A 23,673-nucleotide genomic window follows, 5' to 3' on the forward strand; every position below is an offset into this window, starting at 1 on the left:
ACCAAGGCAGAGTAGAGGGGAAGGATGACGTCCCTCGACCTGCTTGCCACAGTCTTCTTGATGCACCCCAGGATGCCATTGGCCTTCTTGGCCACAAGGGCACGTTGTTGGCTCGTGGTCATCCTGTTGTCCACCAGGACTCCCAGGTCTCTTTCCACCGAGCTGCTCTCCTGCAGGTCAGCCCCCAACCTGTACTGGTGCATGGGGTTATTCCTCCCCAGGTGCAGCACCCTACGCTTGCCCTTATTGAATTTCATAAGCTTTCTCTATGCTGAACTCTCCAGCCTGTCTAGGTCTCTCTGCGTGGGGACACAGCTTTCCAGTGTGTCAGCCACCCCTCCTAGCTTTGTGTCATCAGCAAACTTGCTGAGGGTACACTCTATCCCCTCATCCAGGTCATTGATGAATATATTGAAGAGAACTGGACCCAGTACTGACCCCTGGGGAACACCACTTGTCACTGACCTCCAACTAGACTCTGTGCCCCTAATCATGACCCTCTGAGCTCTGTCTTTCAGCCAGTTTTCTATCCACCTTACTGTCCATTCATCTAACCCACGCTTCCTAAGCTTCCCTATGAGGATGCTGTGGGAGACCGTGTCGAATGCCTTGCTGAAGTCAAGGTAGACAACATCCACTGCCCTCCCCCCATCTATCCATCCAGTCATTCCATCATAGAAGGCTATCAGATTAGTCAGACATGATTTCCCCTTGGTGAATCCATGTTGACTATTTCTGATAGCTTTCTTTTCCTCCACATGCCTTGAGATGACGCCCAGAACAAGCTGTTCCATCATCTTTCCAGGGATGGAGGTGAGGCTGACCGGCCTGTAGTTCCCTGGGTCCTGCTTCTTGCCCTTTTGGAAGACTGGAGTGACATTGGCCTTCCTCCAGTCCTCAGGCACCTCGCCTGTTCTCCAGGAACTTTCAAAGATGATGGAGAGCAGTGCAGCAATGACTTCCGCCAGCTCCCTCAGAACTTTCGGGTGCATCCCATCGGGACCCATGGACTTGTGGATATCTAATTGACCTAATTGATCTCTCACTTGATCCTCCTCAACCAAGGGGAAGTCTTCCTCTTTCCCTGTTTCCCTGTAATTTTCCCAAGTGGTCAGTCCCTTCTTCCACTTGAGCTTTTTCAGAAGCTCCCTGCTCAGCCATGCAGGTCTTCTGTGTCCCTTGCACAATTTCTTGCTCTTAGGGATTCACCGATCCTGAGCTTGGAGAAAGTGGTGTTTGAATACCAACCAGCTTTCTTGAGCCCTGCTGCCTTCCAGAGCCCTAGCCCACGGGATCTCTTGTTACTTGAAGAGGTCAAAGTTAGCCCTCCTGAAGTCCAAGGTTGTGATTTTACTTCTCGTTGTTTTGTGAATACTGCCCATGATCCTGAACTCTATCTTCTCATGATCACTGCAGCCAAGTCTGCCTCCAGCCTTAACGTCCTCCACCAGTCCCTCTGTGTTTGTCAGTACTAGGTCCAGTAGTGCTCCTCTCCTTGTTGTCTCCTGCAGGAGCCGCCTGGACTGTGCATGCCTGGCTGTGTGGTCTTCCCAGAAGATATCAGGGTGATTAAGTCCCCCATAAAATGGTGGGAAATAGTAAAATGTTTTTTTCACTTGAATAACTTGAATAACCAAGGCCTGCAATTGTGAGGCTGCCTTCAGCTGTCTGTAGAAGGCCTCATCAGCTTCCCCATCCTGATTAGGTGGCCTCTAATAAACACCCACAACAGTGTTCCTCATATTCACCTGCCCCTTAATCCTTACCCATAAGCTCTCAACCCTCTCTTCATTCGCCCCCAGTGAGAGCTTGATGCATTCCAGTTGCTCTCTCACATAAAGAGCAACTCCACCACCTCACCTTGCTGGCCTGTCTTTCCTGAAAAGGACATAGCCATCCATGACAGCATTCTAGTCATGTGAGCTGTCCCACCATGTCACGGAATCACGGAATCTTCAGAGTTGGAAGGGACCTCTAGAGATCATCTAGTCCAACTCCCCTGCTAGAGCAGGGTTGCCTAAAGCACATCCCTCAGGGCTGCATCCAGGCGGGTCTTGAAAATCTCCAGAGAAGGGGACTCCACAACCTCCCTGGGCAGCCTGTTCCAGTGCTCTGTCACCCTCACTGTAAAGAAGTTTTTCCGTGTATTTGAACGGAACTTCCTATGTTCTAGCTTGTGCCCATTGCCCCTTGTCCTGTCGCTGGGAACCATTGAAAAGAGCCTGGCTCCGTCCTCCTTCAACCCACCCTTTAGGTACTTGTAAACATTAATCAGGTCCCCCCTCAACCTTCTCTTCTCCAGGCTAAAGAGTCCCAGCTCTTTCAGCCTTTCCTCATAAGGGAGGTGCTCCAGTCCCACAATCATCTTGGTTGCCCTTCGCTGGACTCGCTCCAGTAGTTCCCTGTCCCTCTTGAACTGGGGAGCCCAGAACTGGACACAGTACTCCAGTTGTGGCCTCACCAGTGCAGAGTAGAGGGGGAGAATGACCTCCCTCGACCTACTGGCCACAGTCTTCCCTATGCAGCCCAGGATGCCATTGGCCTTCTTGGCGACAAGGGCACACTGCTGGCTCATGGATAATTTGCTGTCTACCAGGACCCCCAGGTCCTTCTCCTCAGAGCTGCTTCCCAGCATGTCCGCCCCTAACCTATACTGGTGTTTGGCATTCTTCCTTCCCAGGTGCAGGACCCTACACTTGCTTTTGTTGAACCTCATTAGGTTCTTCTCTGCCCAGCTCTCCAGCCTGTCCAGGTCACGCTGGATGGCAGCACGGCCCTCTGGAGTGTTGGCCACCCCTCCCAGCTTGGTATCATCAGCAAACTTGCTGAGGATACACTCTGTCCCCTCATCTAGGTCATTAATGAATATATTGAACAAAATTGGTCCAAGTATTGACCCCTGAGGGACACCACTCGTTACAGGCCTCCAACTGGACTCTGTGCCGCTGATCACAACCCTCTGGGTTCTGTCACTCAGCCAGCTCTCGATCCACCTCACTGTCACCTCGTCTAGCCCATACTTCCTCAGCTTCCTAATGAGGATGTTATGGGAGACAGTGTCAAAAGCCTTGCTAAGGTCAAGGTAGATGACATCTACGGCTCTCCCCTCATCCAGCCAACCCGTTATAACATCATAGAAAGCTATCAGATTGGTCAGGCATGATTTGCCCTTGGTAAATCCATGCTGACCACTTCCAATAACTTCCTGTTCCTCTATGTGTTTGGAGACGACATCCAGAATGAGTCGCTCCATTACCTTCCCAGGGACAGAGGTGAGACTAACCGGCCTGTAGTTCCCTGGGTCCTCCTTCTTGCCTTTTTTGAAGATTGGAGTGACGTTAGCCTTCCTCCAGTCCTCAGGCACCTCTCCTGTTCCCCATGACCTTGCAAAGACAATGGAGAGTGGTCTAGCGATAACATCTGCCAGCTCTCTCAGCACTCGCGGGTGCATCCCGTCAGGGCCCATGGATTTATGAATGTCCAGCTTGGCCAAGTGGTCTCTGACCCGGTCCTCCTCAACTAAGGGAAAATCTTCCTCTCTCCAGACCTTCCCCCTTGCCTCCAGGGTATGGGATGTGTGAGGGACGGCTTTATCAGTGAAGACCGAAGAAAAGAAGGCATTCAGTAACTCTGCCTTCTCTGCGTCTTCCACCACTAGGGCACCCGTCTCATTCATCAGTGGACCTATATTTTCCCTAGTTTTCCTTTTTCTGTTGATATACTGGAAAAATCTCTTCTTGTTGTCTTTAACTGCAGTGGCCAAGCTGAGTTCTGATTGAGCTTTGGCCCTTCTAATCTTCCCCCTGCATAGCTTTGTTATATCTTGATAATCCTCATAAGTTGCTAAGCCCCTTTTCCAGAGAATGTAAGCCTTCCTTTTTTTCCTGAGGTCCAGCCAAAGCTCTCTATTTAGCCAGGCTGGCCTTCTTCCCCGTCGGCTCGTCTTTTGGGACATGGGGATGGCCTTCACCTGTGCTTCTAAGAGCACCTGCTTGAAGTATGACCAGCTTTCCTGGGCACCTTTGCTCTTCAAAACTGCCTCCCAAGGGACACTCTCAACCATGCTCCTAAACAGGCTAAAGTCTGCCCTTCGGAAATCCAAGGTGGCAGTTTTGCTGGCTCCCCGCCTCCCTTCACCAAGAATTGAAAACTCTATCATTTCATGGTCACTGTCTCAGTAATTGCAATGAGATCGTGGCCCTGCGACCGCACACAGATCTCCAGTTCTTCCTGCTTATTCCCCATGCTGCGTGCATTGGTGTATAAGCATTTCAGAGAGGGAGTTGTGTGTGTAGTTTTCACCCTTGAGATGTGGTGTGCCTTCTGGCTCTCAGAAATACTGGGACACTCTGCCACAAGTGCCGAGCAACTATGCCTAGGCACCTCACCGGCAAGCCCAGTACCATCCCCACCCCTCTTTGAATCTAGTTTAAAGCTCTCTCAATGAGCCCCGATAACTCTTGTCCTAGAACCCTTTTCCCCCTGCAAGATAAGCTATTCCCGCCTGTTTACCAGCACGCCTGGCGTTTTGTAAATCACGCCATGGTCAAAGAACCCAAAGTCCTGCCGGCAGCACCAGGCTTGGAGCCAGGCATTGATCTGCTGGTTCCTCCTATTTACCCCCTCATCGTTCCCTGCAACTGGGGGGATAGAGGAGAACACAACTTGCGCTCCTGATCCCTTGACCAGTTGTCCCAGGGTCTTGAAATGTTTCTTCATTGCCCTATTAGGCAATGATTCCTTGTTAGAATCTGTTGTAACTTTTAATGAAATCAACACGGTGGCCTTGCCCAAGTTTGAATTCCAGGCTGTTGTAAGGACTTAGAACTGAATGATCTAATTAAATAAGCAGATCTATTTTATAAGCAAAATATTAACAGAGATGAATCCTGAAGAGATTTGGATTAATGATTGGGATGCTTATGTTTTGGTGGGAAAAGGCCGGGGGGAGGGGGTGTCTCTTAGATAAAAGGAAATAGGTAAGAGAGTAAATGATAAAAGTATATAAACTGATGAATTATACAGAAACAGTACAACAGGAGCTTGTGTTCATTTTTCCTTCTAGAAAGGAAAGAAACATGGGATAAAAGCAAATCATAAAACCAATGGAAAATATAAAACTAGTAAAATGTTTTTTTTACTCGAATAACTTGTCAGTCAACACTTGAGCAAGATTCATGAAATTAGGTGGGCACTTTTGGGAGATAGGAATATTCAAAATTAGAAAAACACTAAATAAATACTTCTGTGTAAACACCTACACATTTAAGTTCTAAGGCTATGCCTAGGTGTTATAGGTAGGAATTTACTTACTTTATAAGCAATATAGTGCTCTACTGCAAGATTTCTAGTCTTCTGATTACAAAAATTATATTGACTATACATCCAAAGATACTTAAGAACGTCATGCGGACAAATTCTGTTTCAAGTAATTAGAAGCTGAGGGACTCCCCTTTTTATTTTTGTAACTTGTTGTTTCTTTCTGTACTAGTTCCATATTACGTAGTACTCAACATAATTTTCCATGTTAGAAGTCATGTTTTGTTTGATATGCTTGAAGTCATAATAACTAGTTTAGGTTTCTGGAAAAGTAGAGTTGTTTAAAAAATATTCTGTTTCTGTTTCAGGTTTGAATTGTTAGAGGTTTTGAGTTTTGATTCTGTGAGACGGCGAATGAGTGTAATTGTTAAATCTTCAACAGGTAGGGCTGTCACATTCGGTTTCATCTTAGATGTTTCTGTTTCACTTGAATTTATGCCAGATACCAAAGAGTTAAGTATTAATCACAGTCTCTGTGCCTTTCTTTATAAAAAAGGGGGCTGGGTACCAGAGTGAGTGCAAATGTTATAAAAAAAAAAAAAGTTGGAAGAAATTTTTCTGAAGGCTTGGTAATTTAGATGTTTTTTTGAAGAAAGATATACTTGACCATTTTGAATTTCATATGCTGTCTCTTTTAGGTGATATATTTCTGTTTTGTAAGGGAGCAGATTCTTCCATATTTCCTAGAGTTAAAGAAGGCAAAATTGACCAAATACGATCCAGAGTTGAACGCAATGCAGTGGTAAGATTCCATTTTATTGATCTGTTCATGTGATATTGGCGTCAAAGAAAATATTGATTGCTCTGACCTCCTGCTTGATCTGATAACATACTTGTCTTCCCAGGCACTGAGGTTATTCTGTGCCAAAGTGCACACAGGCTGCGTGGGTGGCAGTCTGTGTTACTCCCTTATTTGGATCTATCTTCCATCTCGTCTTCCAAATAGTAGATGTGGTGAGATATGAGTGCATTAGATACGTACAGCTGTATGTTATACCAGAGGTCATCAGTTAGCTTTTTAGTATGGCACTGTGGTGGTTTGAATTAGTTAGTAAATGAAAGAAAAGTGAAAAACTTCGCTGAAAACCTCATCCCTGCTTTTAGTCCCCAGCCTTAGTAATTGTGATTTGCTGCCTTTGATTGCTTTACAAGCTCTTAAAAGAAAAAATCCATTAGAGCACAGTGTAGCAACAAATGCGCTTCCTATGGGGAAACAATGCAGTGATCATCCTTATACTTAACACTTTTGCTTGCTAAAGATGAGCTATGAACTGCCTGAGCACCTTTAGAAAATATCAGAACTTGGTTTTAGCTAAAAGGTAGTATTTGGAGTTGTAAAATACTGAATTTTGCTGTATCCAAAAATATGCAGAACCCGTTGCAATGGAATATGTCTGTCAGTCTTATAAATAGGATAAAAATAGCTGGCATCCCGTACTCAAACTGAAACCAAAGTATTATTACTGATATGTGAAAAGTAGTGTTACCGGCTTTTGTTTTGAAGGGAAACTTCAAAACTCGTTGCCAAAGTGCTTTGTTAAGCTTTACTGTAAGAAACAGATGTCTGGTAATTACAAGTGAAGGAGGCTAATGAAACTAAAGTAAGTGTTTACATATCTATCCGATGTCTGTCAAGAGAGAAATCCAGACCAACAGCTATCTTATCATCGTGGGTAATTAGAAATAGGGCTGGCTCCTACATAGAGAAGCTTCAAGGAGATACAGGCAGCCACCTGGCACCTGCCCTTCTCAATAGCAAGGGTCAGGGAGCTTTTTTAATACTACTTCTTCTTGGATTGATAATAAGTATCTATACAAAGACCTTCTGGATTAAAGTTTATGAAGATAGAGTGTTGAGAGGTAATATATTTGAGTGGCAAAACTTCCTTTCTGTGTTATAGCAGCTTTTTCCTGCCTTACACAGTCTATATACTCCCTTTTTTATTCATCACACAGTCCAGAAGTTTGATCCAATCTGAAACACCCACACTTGACTGAAATGGGACGGTTGGATTTTCACTTTCAGTACTGTCTGTGGTGTTTTGTTCCTGTCTCTGCTGCAACACAGCATCAATATCAGACTTTGCAGAGCTACTATTTATATTATTGTTATTTATTCTGACTCATCCTGCCTAATTATACGCATAGGGAAGGAAACCTCTACCTTGACTCTCCTTTCCCTGGTAATCTTATACACCCAGTTAGGTCACTGAGCTGTTTCTCTTTTGGAGGACTGAGCTCTGTACCTCAGGTTGTAACTGCTTCCAGGGCAGCACAGAATCAAGCTGACCCATATTCTAGTCTGGATGATACTGTGCTATTCTATACTATACTGACTTCACTGTAAAAGTGAATAGTGGGACTCTTCATGTTAATGGTAAAATCATTCAAAATTTTCAAGTATGCCAGCATACACACCAATAAGAAGTCTAAGAAGAGTTTTCTAAGAGGCATCTTGTTTATTTTGATTACATTCTTTAGGAGGGACTGCGAACATTGTGTGTTGCATATAAAAAGCTCACAGCAGAAGAATATAGCAATGCACAGAAGTTACTCCAGAATGCAAAGTTGGCCCTCCAGGACCGGGAAAAGAAATTGGCAGAAGTGTATGAGAAGATAGAAAGAGATTTTATTTTACTTGGTGCTACAGCTGTTGAAGATCGGTTAGTACATTTCTTAGTTTCTTATGTTTTTAGTGATGTTACCAAAGTGGTTGAAGACTCTTCTTGTGACTCTTTTCTAGATTAGAGATTTATTTGAAAAACCCTTTATTCGAATTAATTCCATAGCCTTAGCTTACTAAAGTTACATGTAGTAAATTTATTATTTAGTAAGCTAGTAACAGTAGCTAATTGTACAAAAATCAGTATATTCAAGCTATTTAGAATCATAGAATTGCCTAGGTTGGAAGGGACCTTACAGATCATTTAGTCCAATCATCAACCTAACTGACAAAAACCATCACTAAACCCTGTCGCTAAGCATTACATCTGCCCGTCTTCTAAATACCTCCAGGGATGACGATTCCACCACTTCCCTGGGCAGAAGTTGATGTAATACCTTCATTACATGCAGTTCATGTAATACCTTACTGAACAAATTGTAGGAAAAAGTTTTGGAAGAAAGAACTACAAAGTGGGTATTGAGGAAATGAAAGGAGAATCTCTAGGTCTTAAAAAAAATCAAAAACTGTCTGTTAAAAGTGGGAGGTAGCTTTAATAACTCAGCACTACTTGACTGTTTGATGTCATTAGCTGAAAGCACTGAAAATGTTTTAATTGAAGTACTTGCTGGGGAATGAAGCATCTTGTCTTTTAGGCTATATAAATGAAAGGTGAAACTTTGAGCATTTTGAAAGTGACAAAACTAGTTATTTATAATGTACTACTCCCCTAAACATTTTTAGATTCACACCTTTGGGAAAATTCTTGGATCTGATAACTTCTATTGACATTTTTTATTTGGTTCTGGAAATCTTTCAATAAGGATGTCTGAATTTCTAATTTCTGAGCAATCTATCAATGTATGTTGTCAATTGACTTCCACAGACTACAAGAAAAAGCTGCTGACACTATTGAAGCACTCCAGAAAGCTGGAATTAAAGTTTGGGTTCTGACAGGAGACAAAATGGAGACTGCTGCAGCTACTTGCTATGCCTGCAAACTCTTCCGGAGAAATACACAAATACTTGAGCTAACCACAAAGAAAATCGAGGAACAGAGTTTACACGATGTGCTTTTTGACCTAAGCAAAACTGTCCTAAGACACAATGGCAGCTTAACCAGGGATACTTTCTCAGGGTAAGGAAAAAGTTGAATTTTCTTTGGCTCCAGAGTTGGAGAATACGCTAAGATAGTAATAGCAGGATTCTGCCTGGTGTTCAAATCGAGGCTGAAAATCTTTCACTATAATACGTCAGACATTCAGTACGTTGCCTGAACTTCATAATAATACATTTTTGGTTGATATCCTTGTATACTATCATTGTATACTAATGGCGTTGCCCTATTTTTGTGCCAATGGTAACAAAGTGCTGAAAATATCTGTGAACTGTTATTAAATATAGTTTACAGTACATTTTAATATTTGTAAAAAATAGCTTGTGTTCTAGTAGTGAAGGCAAAGATGCTTTTTCCTGACAAACATTGGTCCTGGTGAAACCATGTTTGGTGAAAAACCACGCACAGTAGTATAACCTTGGAGCACTGAAACTGGAGCACAAATAAACCTCAGTGTATGTTTATACAACACTCCGCTGAGCTGGAGCCTGAGGCTGCTGTGTAATGCAGGCAAATGCAAGGGTACTGGGAAATAACTAGTTTGGATGCTGCAGAAAACCGCTCTTGTACAGAGCGTCTTCCCCCATTGTTCAGCATGTGTTACTGTGGTAAACTGTGCTTCATGTGACTACAGTTACACTTCCAGCAATGCCCAAATTATTACAGATATACCACTAATAGATTAATATATATAAAATAATATTGTAGTATTATAGATAAAAAATATAATTATTATATTTTAATATTATGATTGCAGGTATACCTCTATCAGACTTACCCACCACACTAAATGCAAAATATGTAGTATACAGTATACTGTAAATGTGGACAGTGGCCTTATCTCTCTGAGCCAACAAGTCTAATTTAGGCATTTTCTTCAAAGCGTGGTTTATTTTCTTAAATGTAGACCCTCGGGGGAAAAAGAATATTATTTTCCTCATCGAAGTAGATTTCAGAGTACCAAAGGCCTTTCCCTTGAACTTTTTTTCTCTGTATTGTGGAACGTGCCACAAAATTAACTTTATTCCGGCACCTCACTTTGCCTCACTGCAGTTCTTGGAGTCCTTTCAAACCAAACTGAAAGGTCATTAATTATACACTCATACTCGCTGGTGAAGTCACTGAGGTATCAGATTTCTGTCTTTGAACTGGTGAAGCACTGAATATTTTCAACATAATCGAGAATTTTAAAATGTCACGAGTAACAGTCCTAAACAAGGAATTTCCTTTAGAAGCATATTAATTTTGCAGTATTCCATATTCATTATTTTTTCATTAATTAACTTTCACAAAAGACCTATTGCCCAATTTAAAATATGTCTGAGAATTTTACAGTGACTCTTAGTTTATATTTTATTCCTGAACAGACTTTCAACTGATATGCAAGATTATGGTTTAATTATTGATGGAGCAGCTTTATCATTAATAATGAAACCAAGACAAGATGGGAGCTCTGCTAACTACAGAGAGCTCTTTCTTGAAATTTGCAGGAACTGCAGTGCAGTGTTATGCTGTCGAATGGCACCTCTACAAAAAGCACAGGTTTGTATTTCATTTCATAATTGTTAGCTGTGCACATATGTCAATATTGAAATTTAATATTCTGTATGACTTACGATAACTTTGAATGTTACCATTCACTCTTGTATCTTCTAAAATGGAAAAAGGAAAAAAAAAAAAAAGGGAGAGGGGGAAAAAAATTTCTACTGGCAAGCAATTTAGATAATGGTATGCTAAAATGGCACCCAGCTGTGCACCTGCCTTTGATTTATGTACATATTGTGCAAATTTTATGGTTGGTACATGCTGATAAATGAACATATTTAATGAACTGAACTAATTGCTTCCTTTTTAACCTAACAAGCTTTGAATAGTCTACTATCTGTTGATACTACAAGAACCTGCATTATTTATTACTGTAGAATGATATTCCTTCTCTATTTTTAACATAAGTGGGAAGCCAAGAAAGAAGAATCCAGACAGAAAAATGTGTGCATTATCATTTTTAAGTACTTCTTGACTGTTGTATACTAGTTTGCATCAAGTAAAACCACATCCTTCCATTACTGAATCATCTCAATATAGCTGAAAAACTTTTAAAGGAAACAAACATTGGAATATACGCTTTTCCTTTCAAACTGTCATGCCTTTTTCTCAGTGCTCAGGTACAGCATGTGTAGCCCTTATTCATTTTAACAAATGTATTAAGCCAGCACTCTTTAAACTGTCTGGAAGTTTGTAGAAGTTCTTAGTTGCAGCTGACTCGACATCAAGTTTACAGAAGCAATGAGTTATAATTGAGAGATTTGAAGTCAATTTTTGGGTAGCTTATGTGTCAACAGTGTTTAGAAGTATACAGAGTCCTATTATCTTTTCTTAAATAGTAAGAAAAAAATTCAGCGCAGTCAAGAAAGCAGAATCTTTCAGTCTTTAGTTTCAGGATTTCTTTGAAATTGTACACTCTTTCTCTGGAACCCTTTTAAATTATTAATGCACTTACACAGCATTAAGCAATCTTAACATCTTCCTTTCTTCTGCTCTTCCTTCCTCCTGTCCATCTCTCAAAATAGTTTGGCAGGATAGAAAGTACTGGGATCTCTACGCATTTTAGTAGTTGCATTGGGTGATATTGCTTTTGTGTCCCTTCACAGAATTCCTTATAACCAACTGTGCTGGTCATTTTTAATTAATTGTACGCTCATGCAAAATAAGCAAATGATTACAGAGAAGAGTTTTTAACACTATTTTTTTCCAGATTGTAAAATTGATTAAATTATCAAAGGAGCATCCTATCACGTTAGCAATTGGTGATGGAGCCAATGATGTCAGTATGATTCTAGAAGCACATGTTGGTATAGGTAAGTGTGTTTTTTAGAATATTAATTTGAATGGAACGACAAAAACATTGACTTCTTAAAAATAGGCAGTCTCAAAGAATCAGGTTATGCATTTCATAGACAACTTTTAGTGAATTTACCCCAGGAATTTTGAGGTACAGTGGTTCTCTCTTACTAGATCAATGTCATACAATTATTTGTCCAATTACATAATAATGCTATCTTTTAAATAGTTCTTCAGTTATTAAACAGCTTTATCACTTTTTTTCCAAAGGAATCATTGGCAAAGAAGGTCGTCAAGCAGCGAGAAACAGTGACTATGCAATACCTAAATTTAAACATTTGAAAAAAATGTTGCTTGTTCATGGGCATTTTTATTATGTTAGGATATCTGAACTTGTGCAATACTTCTTTTATAAGGTAGGAGAATGCTTATTCTAATTACATGAATCTCAAAAACTTACATGATAATATACAGTTTACACAGTCATGGTACAAAAAAGCAATAATTCTGTAAAGAGATGTTGTGGAGTGCCAGATGCAAAGCTGAAATGGGATTATTATCCAGACCATAAAGCGAAATAGCTTTTATGTAGATATATTCTGTAGTCTACAGTTTAGAAGCAAAATTTGTCTTGTCTTTTTTTTCCTTTTTTTTTTCCTCTCTTACAAATTCCAACACACTGTTCTACTTGTTTTCAATACCTTCTGGGTTCTCTCTACAGTGGCCTTTTCAATCAGGATTGAAATAGTATTTGAGAATTTAGCATAACTTAATTTACATTAGTTTCTAAATTCATCGGGATAGTGTAGGTAGAGAAAGTTTATAATGCTCATCCCCTTGTTTAGACAGTTTTGTTATGTCTAAATGTTGGGATCCAATCAAAGTTCTTCCAGTAAGCAGTGAAAGATTGTAGAAAGGAACCCTCAGAAGATAATTCAATGTCTTAGTGTTTTGCTCTATGTGTAGTTAGGGGAGGATGAAGTTTGGGGTCACACCTAGAAACATCTTAAAATTACTTTGCTGGGAACCGTGCAAAGTATCAAGATTGCATGTGACGTTTTGTGTCCTACTGTGAATTATGCCATATTTGCCTTGCCTTAATTGAACTGTGCTCCTGGATCACAAAATTCATTTGCCTTGCATTTTGAAACTGTAGTCTTACAAGTTTGCTTTCAAAATATCTTAAGTATTTTTCTTAACAGTACTACTGTAGATGAGAATGTTGATGTTTAATGTATGCAGCTCCTTGTACTGTTCCTGCAGTGTTTACTATTACTAGTGTTATAAAACTATGATATACATAACTATAGCATATAAATTAGTGCGTATATTTCATTTAACGACTTGTGTCACTTTATCTTTCAGAATGTTTGCTTCATTTTTCCTCAGTTTTTATATCAGTTCTTCTGTGGGTTTTCACAACAGGTTAGTTGTTCTTTTTCCCCTCACTAACACATTTTCTGTTTGGCTTTTTTTTTTTTTTTTTTTAAATGGATCCTTTAACACCGTGCCTGTTAAGCTGAGAAAATTTCTAGGTTACTTTACACATTGTGAGAAGAAGGGTGTCACTTTTAATTCGTATGGTTTTCAGTGGCAATTGCAGTTAAGTTACAGAAATTAATTTTATGAATTATCATGAAAGCAATGTTATTTTCAAAGTCAAAGAATACAAGAAACCAAAATTTGGAAACAGCAATGCAAAGTGAAATGTCCGTGGGAAATGTAGAGTCTGTAAGGTTTAAGCTTATTGAACATGGACAGAGGAAATCCTGAAAGATAAGTAATTGAACTAATTGATCATTTTTAGAATTCAGAATGAAAATGGAAGAATAAACTAGTCTCCTCTGGCGTATACAGGTATGAATTGCAAAATTCAGACAAATAGTGGCATTCAATTAGTTGAAAAAAAAAAAACAAAAAAAAAAAAACAAAACAAAAAAAAAAAAAAAAACACAGAAAGGTAGAGGAAAACTGAGCTGCTGCTCACCAGAAAAGTGCCATCATTCAGGAGATGATCCAGTATTCCTCTCTCTAAATTTTTGTTTATTTACTTTTCCTCCTTGCTCTCATCTAAATTGTGCAGAAAAATGCACCTCTTCATTCTTTTGAATGAGGGGGTAAATAACAAAGGAACGAATGACCGGACTTAGACAAAAGGAGGATTACATTTTCAGGATTAAATTGGACAAGAGGAGGATTTAATTGGGAGAAAATTGTTCTGTTGCTTTGAATTTGTGGAATGTCTCAAAAGAAAGCTCCAGGATGAGTAAAACTGACAGAACTATTTTTTTTGGTCTGTTTTGGTTTTAATTTCAAGTGACTGCTGAAAACTTCGTAGGTTTTTATCAAGCATTATTAGGATTTAGATATGAAAGCACGTGTTGATGAAAATTTAATTTAACTTCCTGTTACTTAAGTGCTAAATACAATTCTGAATCAAAAGGGGGTTTTGACAGCAATTTTTATGGCATAAATGAGCACCAAATAGGTTTTGGGAAATAAACAACTGTTTTTATGGGGTGATGTGGTAAGTTTGAGGGCTAATTATAATGATGAGACATACATGGAAAAATAGTTCAGCGGGAAAAAGAATCAAAGACATATTGGGGTGTTTCTTTGTACAGCACGTTGCAGCCACCCACAGCTGAACTTCTGGAGTTCTCCCCCTTTCTCCCTGCATGTTTCCGTATTCTGTAGAGGTGGAAGAGATAAAGCGGGGGATGGATGTGCCAGAGAGGAATTTCTGCCTCTACAGGAATCTGCTGTTGTTCAGTTTGGGTAGTTTGGAGTTGGTCTTACAATTGAAATTATAGGAGGGCCCAATATATGGACCAGGCTATTACATGAATCTTTTAGTTGACCTTTTGCCCTCCAGATGAATGGGGTGCAAGTGTAGAGTTCTGTCTTACATCGCTTAGCAGCTATTTGTGGATATTTGCCTCCATTCTGAAGGGATATAGTTTTGGTTTTTTCTGAAGAGGTTGACTCATTCATTTTAAATCAAGTGTCATGCAGTGGATCATGCTTTAAAATTAAAATTAGCTGATTTAATTCTTTTCCATCTACAGACTTTATACGATACTGCATATCTAACACTGTACAATATCAGCTTCACTTCCCTTCCTATCCTCTTGTATGGTCTAATGGAGCAACATGTCAGTGCAGACACACTCAAGAGAGAGCCTTCCCTATACAGGTAAAATTAACACATTGTGCCTCAAGGTTTGACTGTTCAATTGTGAGATCTTTTTCTGTTATAATCGAAGTCCTCAGTATTTCTGTACCACAAGGTTACAGTAGAACATCAGATACGCTGCAGAAGAAGGGTTGAAGACCACGTGCACAGGCTATAAACTACAATAGATACACATGTATTTTTACATGTATATTTACATACTGCAGTCCAAACCATTCATTTGCTGCATTAGTGAGTGAGAGCAATATAGAAATCACCGTTCTACAAATGAAAATATGATATATTTCAATATACTCTATTTCTTCCAGCAATGGGGAATGGAAGTATTTTAAAAAGAGAAGACATACTGTTTCTTCTATATACACTTTTTTATTCAGGAAGAAAAGAGGAGTGAGTTGTAGAGTGATATATCATAGGATGTATTCTGCGTGGTGTCCAACATTGTCCTCTGCGTGTTGTTGACTCACTTCTGGGCATTGCAGCTGTGACTGGTTTAGATTCTTAGCCATTTGAAATACAGTTCTTGCCAATTAACTGCACATGGCCATCTAAATTAGGAACAGTGGCCAGTTTTGATTCTTGTAGTTGCAAAACCAGTACATTTCAGAGAGTGGTAACAGTAGATGATTTGAGAGAGGTAATATTAGATAACCAAAGGTTAATCAATGCAGTGGTATGTGTTTTTACCTATGACATTGAAGAGGAATACAAGGTACTACTGTTGAAACCCAACCCCCCCATTTTTATTTTTCTCTTCTATGTTTTAAATGTTTTCAGTTTAGAGATGGTCATTCAGAAGACCTTTTTGGTTTCTGAAACCTAGCAGAGGTTATTTGATCAAAAACATCTGGGTTTTGATATCTAACATAGTCTATTGCTAAGCTGTTTGGGGCAATAGCACAGTTGTTCTAGGCCAGGTGAGGCTACTGTTAGCCCCATATGGTTTTCACTATATGTTGGTAACATTGGTAACTGTGGTGAGAAATGACTTCATATGGTCATCGGACAGGTTTTAAAGTGAATATGGTGAAAGTACTGGTTGGTAGTAAATGTTTATGTAATTCAGGGTTTTCATTTAACTGTGTTCTGATTTACTCTGAGATGTCTTATGATGTATGCCAAGTGGGAAAACATTCAAGAAATTGAATTTAACCTGAAGCTTCAGCTCAACTGCAAAATCCTTGTTTTGCATGTTCCACATAAAATTAATATCTTGTTTTGTTGCAATATTCTGTATAAAAGTACCCCATGGGAATGAAGCAAAGTCTCCAGAGACCTCTAGTGTTTCCATTTAAAATCTACAGTGGGTCATCACATGCACAGCAAATAGTGGAAAAAAGATACCTTCTGTAAAAAGATTGAAAAGTAAATGGGTGCAGCACAGGAGAATTTACCATACGGTTGAAATAGGCAGAAATACAGGCAACAGTTGAAAGGATTTAGTAAAAATAAATAAAACTCTTAAAGAGGAGACATTCAGGAAGGATGTGGATATGAAGTGGTAGACAGTTGTCACGTGGAATATTGGTGGTTTTGCATGCAATCTCTTAATTGTTTTCCCTTCAGAAACCAACGAGAGTGACATCATTTGTCTAGGCTTTTTGAACATGCTGATAATGAATGCGTATATCTTGTTTTACACAGAGATGTTGCCAAGAATGCTTTGCTGCGCTGGCGTGCATTTATTTATTGGACATTCCTAGGAGTGTTTGATGCTGTGGTATTTTTCTTTGGTGCCTATTTCTTGTTTGAAAACACAATTGTGACCAGCAATGGACAGGTTAGTGTTGGATTTGGTCAATCAAAGGTAATTTTTTTTTTAATGTCAAGTATGCTATGAACATAGTTTTAATTGTTTCCTTCAAGATGTCAACCAGTACAGATGATAACTGTTTTATGAGTTATGGTGAGATAGATGGGTTATTTGTTTAGCAAAGTCTGAACTGTGCAACAGGAATTCTGTGTATCAGTAAACAGAAGCATAGGACTAGATACAATTTAGGAGAAACATGTATCGTAAATTCCAAGTATTCCTTCAGAATTTACATAGTAACTTTTCTGTTTCATGCCAAACCTGAGTCTGATGAATATCTGATTAACATATCAAAAGACTGTTGGTAGAGTTGTTATGAATGATCATGAAAGAGCTTAAATATAACAAGCTTTTTAATATTTTAATTACTTTTTACATATGGCAGCGTAAAATAATCTATCTCTACTTGCTTTGCAGTCACAGGAATGCAAATTTTAAGAACTTTTGCATTTTATTTATTTTACCCATTGATATTTTGGTCTATTTTATTTGTGTGCTTTTTTTTCTTTTTGCTACTTGCTTCTCTTCCTATCCTCAGCTAATGACAACCAGCACTCACATGGTAAGACTATTGTGGATTTGTCATGATATCCATTTCATCTTTCACTGTTCTTTAATTCAACTGTTAAAGAGCAGTTAAATATTTCCTATAATTATTTCAAAATATCACTTAAACCTATAGATAGAAATGTTCTTTATTGCTACTTTATAAGTACTTAAAATATAAAGAACTTATATAGAATATAAGGTACATCAAGGTATATGAGGTGTGGTAGAGAGCCACGAACTTTAAAAAATAAGTAGGCTTTTTGCTTCCTTGTGTTTTGTTATTTTGTTCTATGCTTTTCTGTAACCTACATTTTGTTGCTTACTCTCTCTGCTGTAGAAAATGTGTTACAGTTTATGCTAGAAAGCGCTTGAATGGCTTTAGAAAAGACCCTCAAAGTGAGAGAAAATAAACTGGGCACAATTTTGTTGCCTATGTGTAACTTACATGTAAAAAAAATTAAGATGTCAAAGATTTATCTCTTATTATTTGTGATACTGCTTTGTGTATGGTATTCTGCTTTGGATATGACATGGTTGGTGTTGTAAAAACATATAGTCAGAGACTAGCTACACAAGGAAGGTAAGAAGAAAAGAAGGTACTGTAGAAGTGATTGCAGATTCTAAGTGTCATCTTAGTTTACCCATATAATAAAATGTATATCCTGTGTGATTTATTTTAATATTTGATGCAGAGTGGATTAAATAGGAATATGGAAGATACAACAAATACAGTTGCAGAAGGAGGCAAGGAAGTCTTGGATAGGCTGGGAGCAGAGCATAGAAAATTTTTTGTTAATAAACTAGATGTTAACAAACAGACTCACAGACAACTTTGTTTAGAATATCCCTGAGGATGGAGATTTCATAACCTTCATGGTCAACCTGTTGCAAGGTTTTTCTGCCTTCATGGTGAAAAAATTGTTCCTAATACCTAAGCAGAATTTTTCTTGTTGCTGCAGAGAGTTCTGTTACAGTTCTTCATCTTTGTAATTGTTCTTCAAATATTTGTGGACAGCTATTAGGTTGTTCCTTAACCTCCCTTCCACCAGACTAAATAAGTCCTTCAGGCTCTCTTCACAGGAGAGCTCCAGACTGCTAACCGTCTTGGTTGCCTGCCACGTGATCCTTTCCAATTTTTTTCACATCCCTCCTGAACTGAGGGGCCCAAAACAGGGCATGGTGTTCCAGGTTCAACCTCACTGTAGCTGAGTAGAGGGGAGTGATACTCTTTCTTGATTCAGTGGCCATGTTCCTCCCAATACAGCTCAGTTTGCAGTTTCCCTTATTTATAGAGAGAGCACAGTACAGGCTTGTATTCAAGCTGGAGTCTACTGCAGCTTCCTTTTCAGCAGGGCCATTGCTCAGCCAGTCAGTTCCAAAATATGGCGTTACTCCTGCATAGGTGTAAGGCTTTGCACTTTTCCTTATTGAACTTCCTAAGATATCTGTTATCCCACTTCTCAGATCAATAGAGGTCCTTCTGGACTGAGACTCTGCCATTCGTTATGGCAGCTATTCTCTGTTTTTGTACCACCTGGCAGTTTGCTCATGATGTTCTCTGTGTCACCATCCAGGCCACTGGCAGAGATACTCAGCAATATCAGCCCCAGTCTCAGTCCCTGGTGTAGTTCACTGAGTACCACCAGCCAACCAAAAATCAAGTCATTGATCACTAAACTTTTGAGTCCAGTGGTTCAGGCACTTTTCAACTCAAGTAGTAGTCTGTTTACCCAGGCTGGGCTGTCTGAATCAAGTGTCAAATGCCTTGTGAAATTCAAAATAGATCGTATCCATTGCTCTCCCTCCTTAACAGCTCCTTAACCTGTTGTTCCCATGCTGTTGGCTGTTCCTTTCCTTCCCAAGCTTTGCTGTTAAATGCAAGGAGCAGGCTATGCTCTTGAAGACTTAATGTCCAGAAAATTGAATACTTCAGCATTTTATTTAACACCTTTCGCTAGGATGCCTTACCACTCCATCAGTGGACTTGCATTTTCCCTTTGAAACTAGGATTCCTGTAGATATCCTTTTTGTTACCCTCAACACCCTTCACTAATCTTAGTTTGAGCTGAGCTTCAGCCTGCGTGATTTTGTTCCTCTGTACCCAGGTAATGCTTTTACGCTACCCATTTGCTGCCTGCCCATATTGTCATCTCTTGTATGCTTCCATTTTGCCTTGTTCATTGAGAGGCATCCTGCTTGGCCAACTGCGTCTTCTGCTGAAATTTCATGTCTTCCTGCAAAAAAGGGTTCATGAGATCTCGCCATTTTTCTCTTTCAAAATCATTCAGCTCTCTTGGGCACCCTTCTCATTCATGGGTGCAATGCTCTGAATAAAATGAAATTAATACAGCATTTCTCTGGATCCTAAACTTGGTTGTCTCATAGCTGCTGCAGTCCGCACAATCCTCTGTGACCATATTCACCACCGATTCTTCCCTCCATCAGCATTAATGATCATTTCTGCCCACTTGAAAAGCTGAAGTGTTTTTATTTCATGATGCAGGTGGGGAGAAAATCAACCCCAATTCAAAAGCGTTTTATCTTAAAATGTACGTAGAACATTTATGTACTCGCGTGGCTTTGGTGGTTATCACATTCTTTCTTGTACTGTTACTCATCTGTATAACATGCTGTTGAACCTCCAAGAAATCATGGAACATCAAGGACAGCAGAGGAAGGTGACAGAGAAAAGATGATGTTCAAGAAGATTGATGAAATTATTGCAGTTCATTTGTAAATCTCAGTGATTTGTTAACTGTGCTATACTTCATTTTTACTAAGAAACATACCTGTGAACTTTCGGTTGAGTGCATTGATTGTGTTTTTTCTGTCTGTATGAAATCTGAGGTATGTACACACAAGGGCGAGAAATCAAAACAATTTGTCCTGGATAGATCATGTATGAATTCAGTGTTGTTGCTTAAGTGTCAGTTCCTGATATAAAGCAATATATAGCTTTAAGAGGTTTGTTCTGGACAATTCACAAAGTAGTGGGCAGTATTACCTACAACTGCTTTGGACCATTTTTTATAGATGTTTGGAAACTGGACCTTTGGGACACTGGTGTTTACTGTGCTTGTATTCACGGTTACATTGAAGGTAAGGTATACTGTATTTTTTCCATTGAAACTTTCTTAGAGCTTGTTTTCCGATTGCTGCTTACTTATATTGCTTTCTTTCTATGACCATACATTGTCATATTAGTTTAAATACAGATTTTGTTATCTGTGCCGCCTTAACTGTGCTCAAAATTGAAAAACGTTTTTTAGCTAATTCTGTGTAGAACCCTTCCGTTTTTTTCAAAGGGTTTCATTTTATTTCATCTCCTGCTGAGTATTCTGTTGCTGCTAGATAGTAATAACACCATATAATCTCATTTGGGTTTTTTTCAGCTTGCACTAGATACACACTATTGGACGTGGATAAATCACTTCATGATCTGGGGATCACTGGCATTCTACATTATCTTTTCTCTGCTCTGGGGAGGAATTATTTGGTATGAACCCTAATATAAATTGCATCACAAATGTTATTTCAAAAAGTTAATATAAAGTTCTTATGTATTTCACTTTTTTGTCCCAAACAGAATGAAATTAAGCTTTTATGTATTGCAGAACCCCCAATAGCAGTCACATTTTAAACACAGATTACAGAATACTCAGCTCCCCTTTCACGGAATGGCTGCTAAAAATATTCTTAGAGAAGACTGTGAAGAGAAGAATATCAGACCTCAGGCTGCTACTGGGGCTATCTCAGTAGTATCAGTCAAAAGCAGTCAAGGGTTGGTTCAAATCAAGTAGCTGAGGCTGGCTGCCTGAGGCAAAATGTCACCGAGTAGGTCACGTCTATGCAGCTCGGGGTTAGACACCCATCTAGTCAGCTTGTCTTGGGGGGAACTAGCTGCAGCAGTCTAAACTACAGCTAGGGCGTGGAACTAACATTGAAGCTGTGTGGATGACCAGGAGTCCTGTGTTTTATTTGCTCCCTTCTTTATCAAAGTAGGTTTACTGTAGATGTCTGAACACCTACTTATTCTACTGTTGGTAAGAAGCTTTTTAAGAATTAGTGTAATTCTTGTACATAGCTGATTGAAAGTAAGCGGTGGGTTTTTTCTATTAAAAATTCTGTGTACTTGAAACTGAAGTTTTTGGGAAGGAGATCAAGTTGAAACAGGTTCAAGTTCTTACTATGCCTGATTGCCAACAGGAACTTGAATTTGCGTTTGTCTCCTGTAGATAGTACCCAGATATGTTTTCTAACCTCTTCTTCTGGAGCTGTTCTACTTTGTATACAGAAGTAAACATTTTGAGGGACCAAAGAGAAAGCAGAGGCTAGCTGTTGCATGGTGATTAAGGTGCCATTTAATTTGGAGTAAGGATTTGTATTTCAGTGTGTCCTTTGCAAATTACTAACTACCTGTCAACTCCTTGGATATTCAGTAGCCTCTTTTTTTTTTTTTTTTTTTTTCAGTAAGATCAGATCTCAGTTTCTTCAGCATCAGAATGAAAACAGTTTATAGAAGTGCCATTTTCCCTGCTAGCATTTTCTAGCCAGCCTTGCTGTGTATTAGAGATATGACTATTTTAACTTGATTACTTTTTTAGAATGCAATGCCTTCTATCAAATTTTGGAAACCAGCAGGAGAATGCCGTACTGGTAGGGGAGGCTTTACACTGCAGTGTTGATACAAACTGTCTATTGATCTTTGCTGTCAGTAAACATGGCCTCTGTTTCCCGTTAACCCTTCAGTGATGGCATTTTAATGACCACACACTGCCATGGAGATACAGGGAAACATGGAAGTGAAGGCAGTGAAAGTGGGGGCAGATAAAAACGTGCTGAATAGCTTAGGGAGCATAACATGAAACCATCAGAGATGCTTAAGGGAGCTTGAGAGGTATGGAGGAAGATATGATCAACAAGCCTTACTCTGAGGATACATACAAATAGGTGTGCGTTTGGGAAGGGGAGGAAAGTGATGGGTGGGACACTGAGAGGAAAGATGGAAAATATCTGGGGCAAGATAAGGAGTAGATGGAAGAGCATAGATGGGATAAGAATATGACTTAGTTTGTTTTTGCAAAGGGGAGGCAGCAAGTGGGGGACGGCATGGTGTTTTCTGCAGCGTGGAAGACAAAGGGAAGGTAGCTCTCTCTAGTCAGTGAATGTTTAGGTCTCCTTTTGAGAAAACTGGGATGGATCAACAGCCACAAACCATGAAGTTGAACCTGAAGTATTTAATCACCGTCATAATTTTTATATTTAACATTGCCAGTCTTTTTTTTGTGTACTGAAGTGTAATATCTATTTAATCTTTTCCCTACTAGGCCTTTTCTCAATTATCAGAGGATGTATTACGTGTTCATGCAAATGCTGTCTAGTGGTCCTGCGTGGCTGGGCATAATTCTGCTCATAACTGTCAGCCTTCTTCCAGATGTTCTCAAGAAGGTCTTATGCAGACAGTTGTGGCCTACAGCAACAGAAAGAATCCAGGTAAAAATGTTTTTCATTGTGAAGTTAGTTTTTTGTATCACAAATCTCTAATAATTAGACCTCTTGTAAGGTTAGAGACAAGTTTAGAACAGAGGTTCCCTACGTGGTGCCTGTCCCTGGTTGTACACCAGCCACTTCTGAGCGGTATGGTGGAAGACGCTGCCTATTATTTACATGGTGGCATTTACCTGAACCCTGGGGCGACCCCTGTGCCTCCCTACCAGCAACCACAGGGAAATCAGCTGAGGAGGATGGTGGGAGACAGACATATGGCTCGACATGATTCCTGACTTGAAGAGATAAGAAGGGGAAGGGGCTTGTGATCTTAGTGAGGGTAGGTAGGAGGGGTACTTACATTGGCCTGGGTGGCAGTTGTTCCTGCTGTTGTGCAGTATTCAGGGGCAGAGCCCACACCCCTGAATCAAAGTAATTTTCTTTCATACCAAGTCATTCTACTGCAGAAATGAAACTTCTAGCATTTACCGTGGAAGCTGAGCATAGTAATCTGAAATGGAAAACCAGCTAAAATAAGCTAAGCTCAACATAAAACCAGTAGGAAGGGAGCATGTGATTTTATTGAAATCCCCTTTGAAGTAGGGATTTGCACCAGCAGTTGCAATCCTATACCAAGGGACTCTACAAGTGCACGTGTGTTTATTATTGAATAAATCTAGAAATTGTAC

At 39.6% G+C, this 23,673-nt stretch overlaps 1 protein-coding gene across 6 annotated transcripts in view; it reads left to right on the forward strand.

The window, feature by feature from the left end:
• The window catches only part of ATP11A (ATPase phospholipid transporting 11A), a 126,848-nt gene that overhangs the window by 91,467 nt on the left and 11,708 nt on the right, over nt 1–23,673 (forward strand). For all 6 annotated transcript variants that reach the window (XR_008465939.1, XR_008465925.1, XM_054198526.1 and 3 more), the window contains exons 16-28: nt 5,628–5,701; nt 5,958–6,061; nt 7,801–7,982; nt 8,868–9,119; nt 10,466–10,640; nt 11,854–11,956; nt 12,210–12,355; nt 13,305–13,364; nt 15,008–15,135; nt 16,780–16,915; nt 20,531–20,596; nt 20,890–20,993; nt 22,825–22,990. Coding sequence is in view for 4 of the 6 variants with exons in the window: in XM_054198526.1 (XP_054054501.1) it covers nt 5,628–5,701; nt 5,958–6,061; nt 7,801–7,982; nt 8,868–9,119; nt 10,466–10,640; nt 11,854–11,956; nt 12,210–12,355; nt 13,305–13,364; nt 15,008–15,135; nt 16,780–16,915; nt 20,531–20,596; nt 20,890–20,993; nt 22,825–22,990 (1,696 nt within the window). In the remaining 2 variants the exon portion in view is untranslated. The remainder of the gene's footprint in view (nt 1–5,627; nt 5,702–5,957; nt 6,062–7,800; nt 7,983–8,867; nt 9,120–10,465; nt 10,641–11,853; nt 11,957–12,209; nt 12,356–13,304; nt 13,365–15,007; nt 15,136–16,779; nt 16,916–20,530; nt 20,597–20,889; nt 20,994–22,824; nt 22,991–23,673) is intronic.

This window comes from Rissa tridactyla, chromosome 1 (genome assembly GCF_028500815.1).
Source record: "Rissa tridactyla isolate bRisTri1 chromosome 1, bRisTri1.patW.cur.20221130, whole genome shotgun sequence".
NCBI classification, from domain to species: Eukaryota; Metazoa; Chordata; class Aves; order Charadriiformes; family Laridae; genus Rissa; species Rissa tridactyla.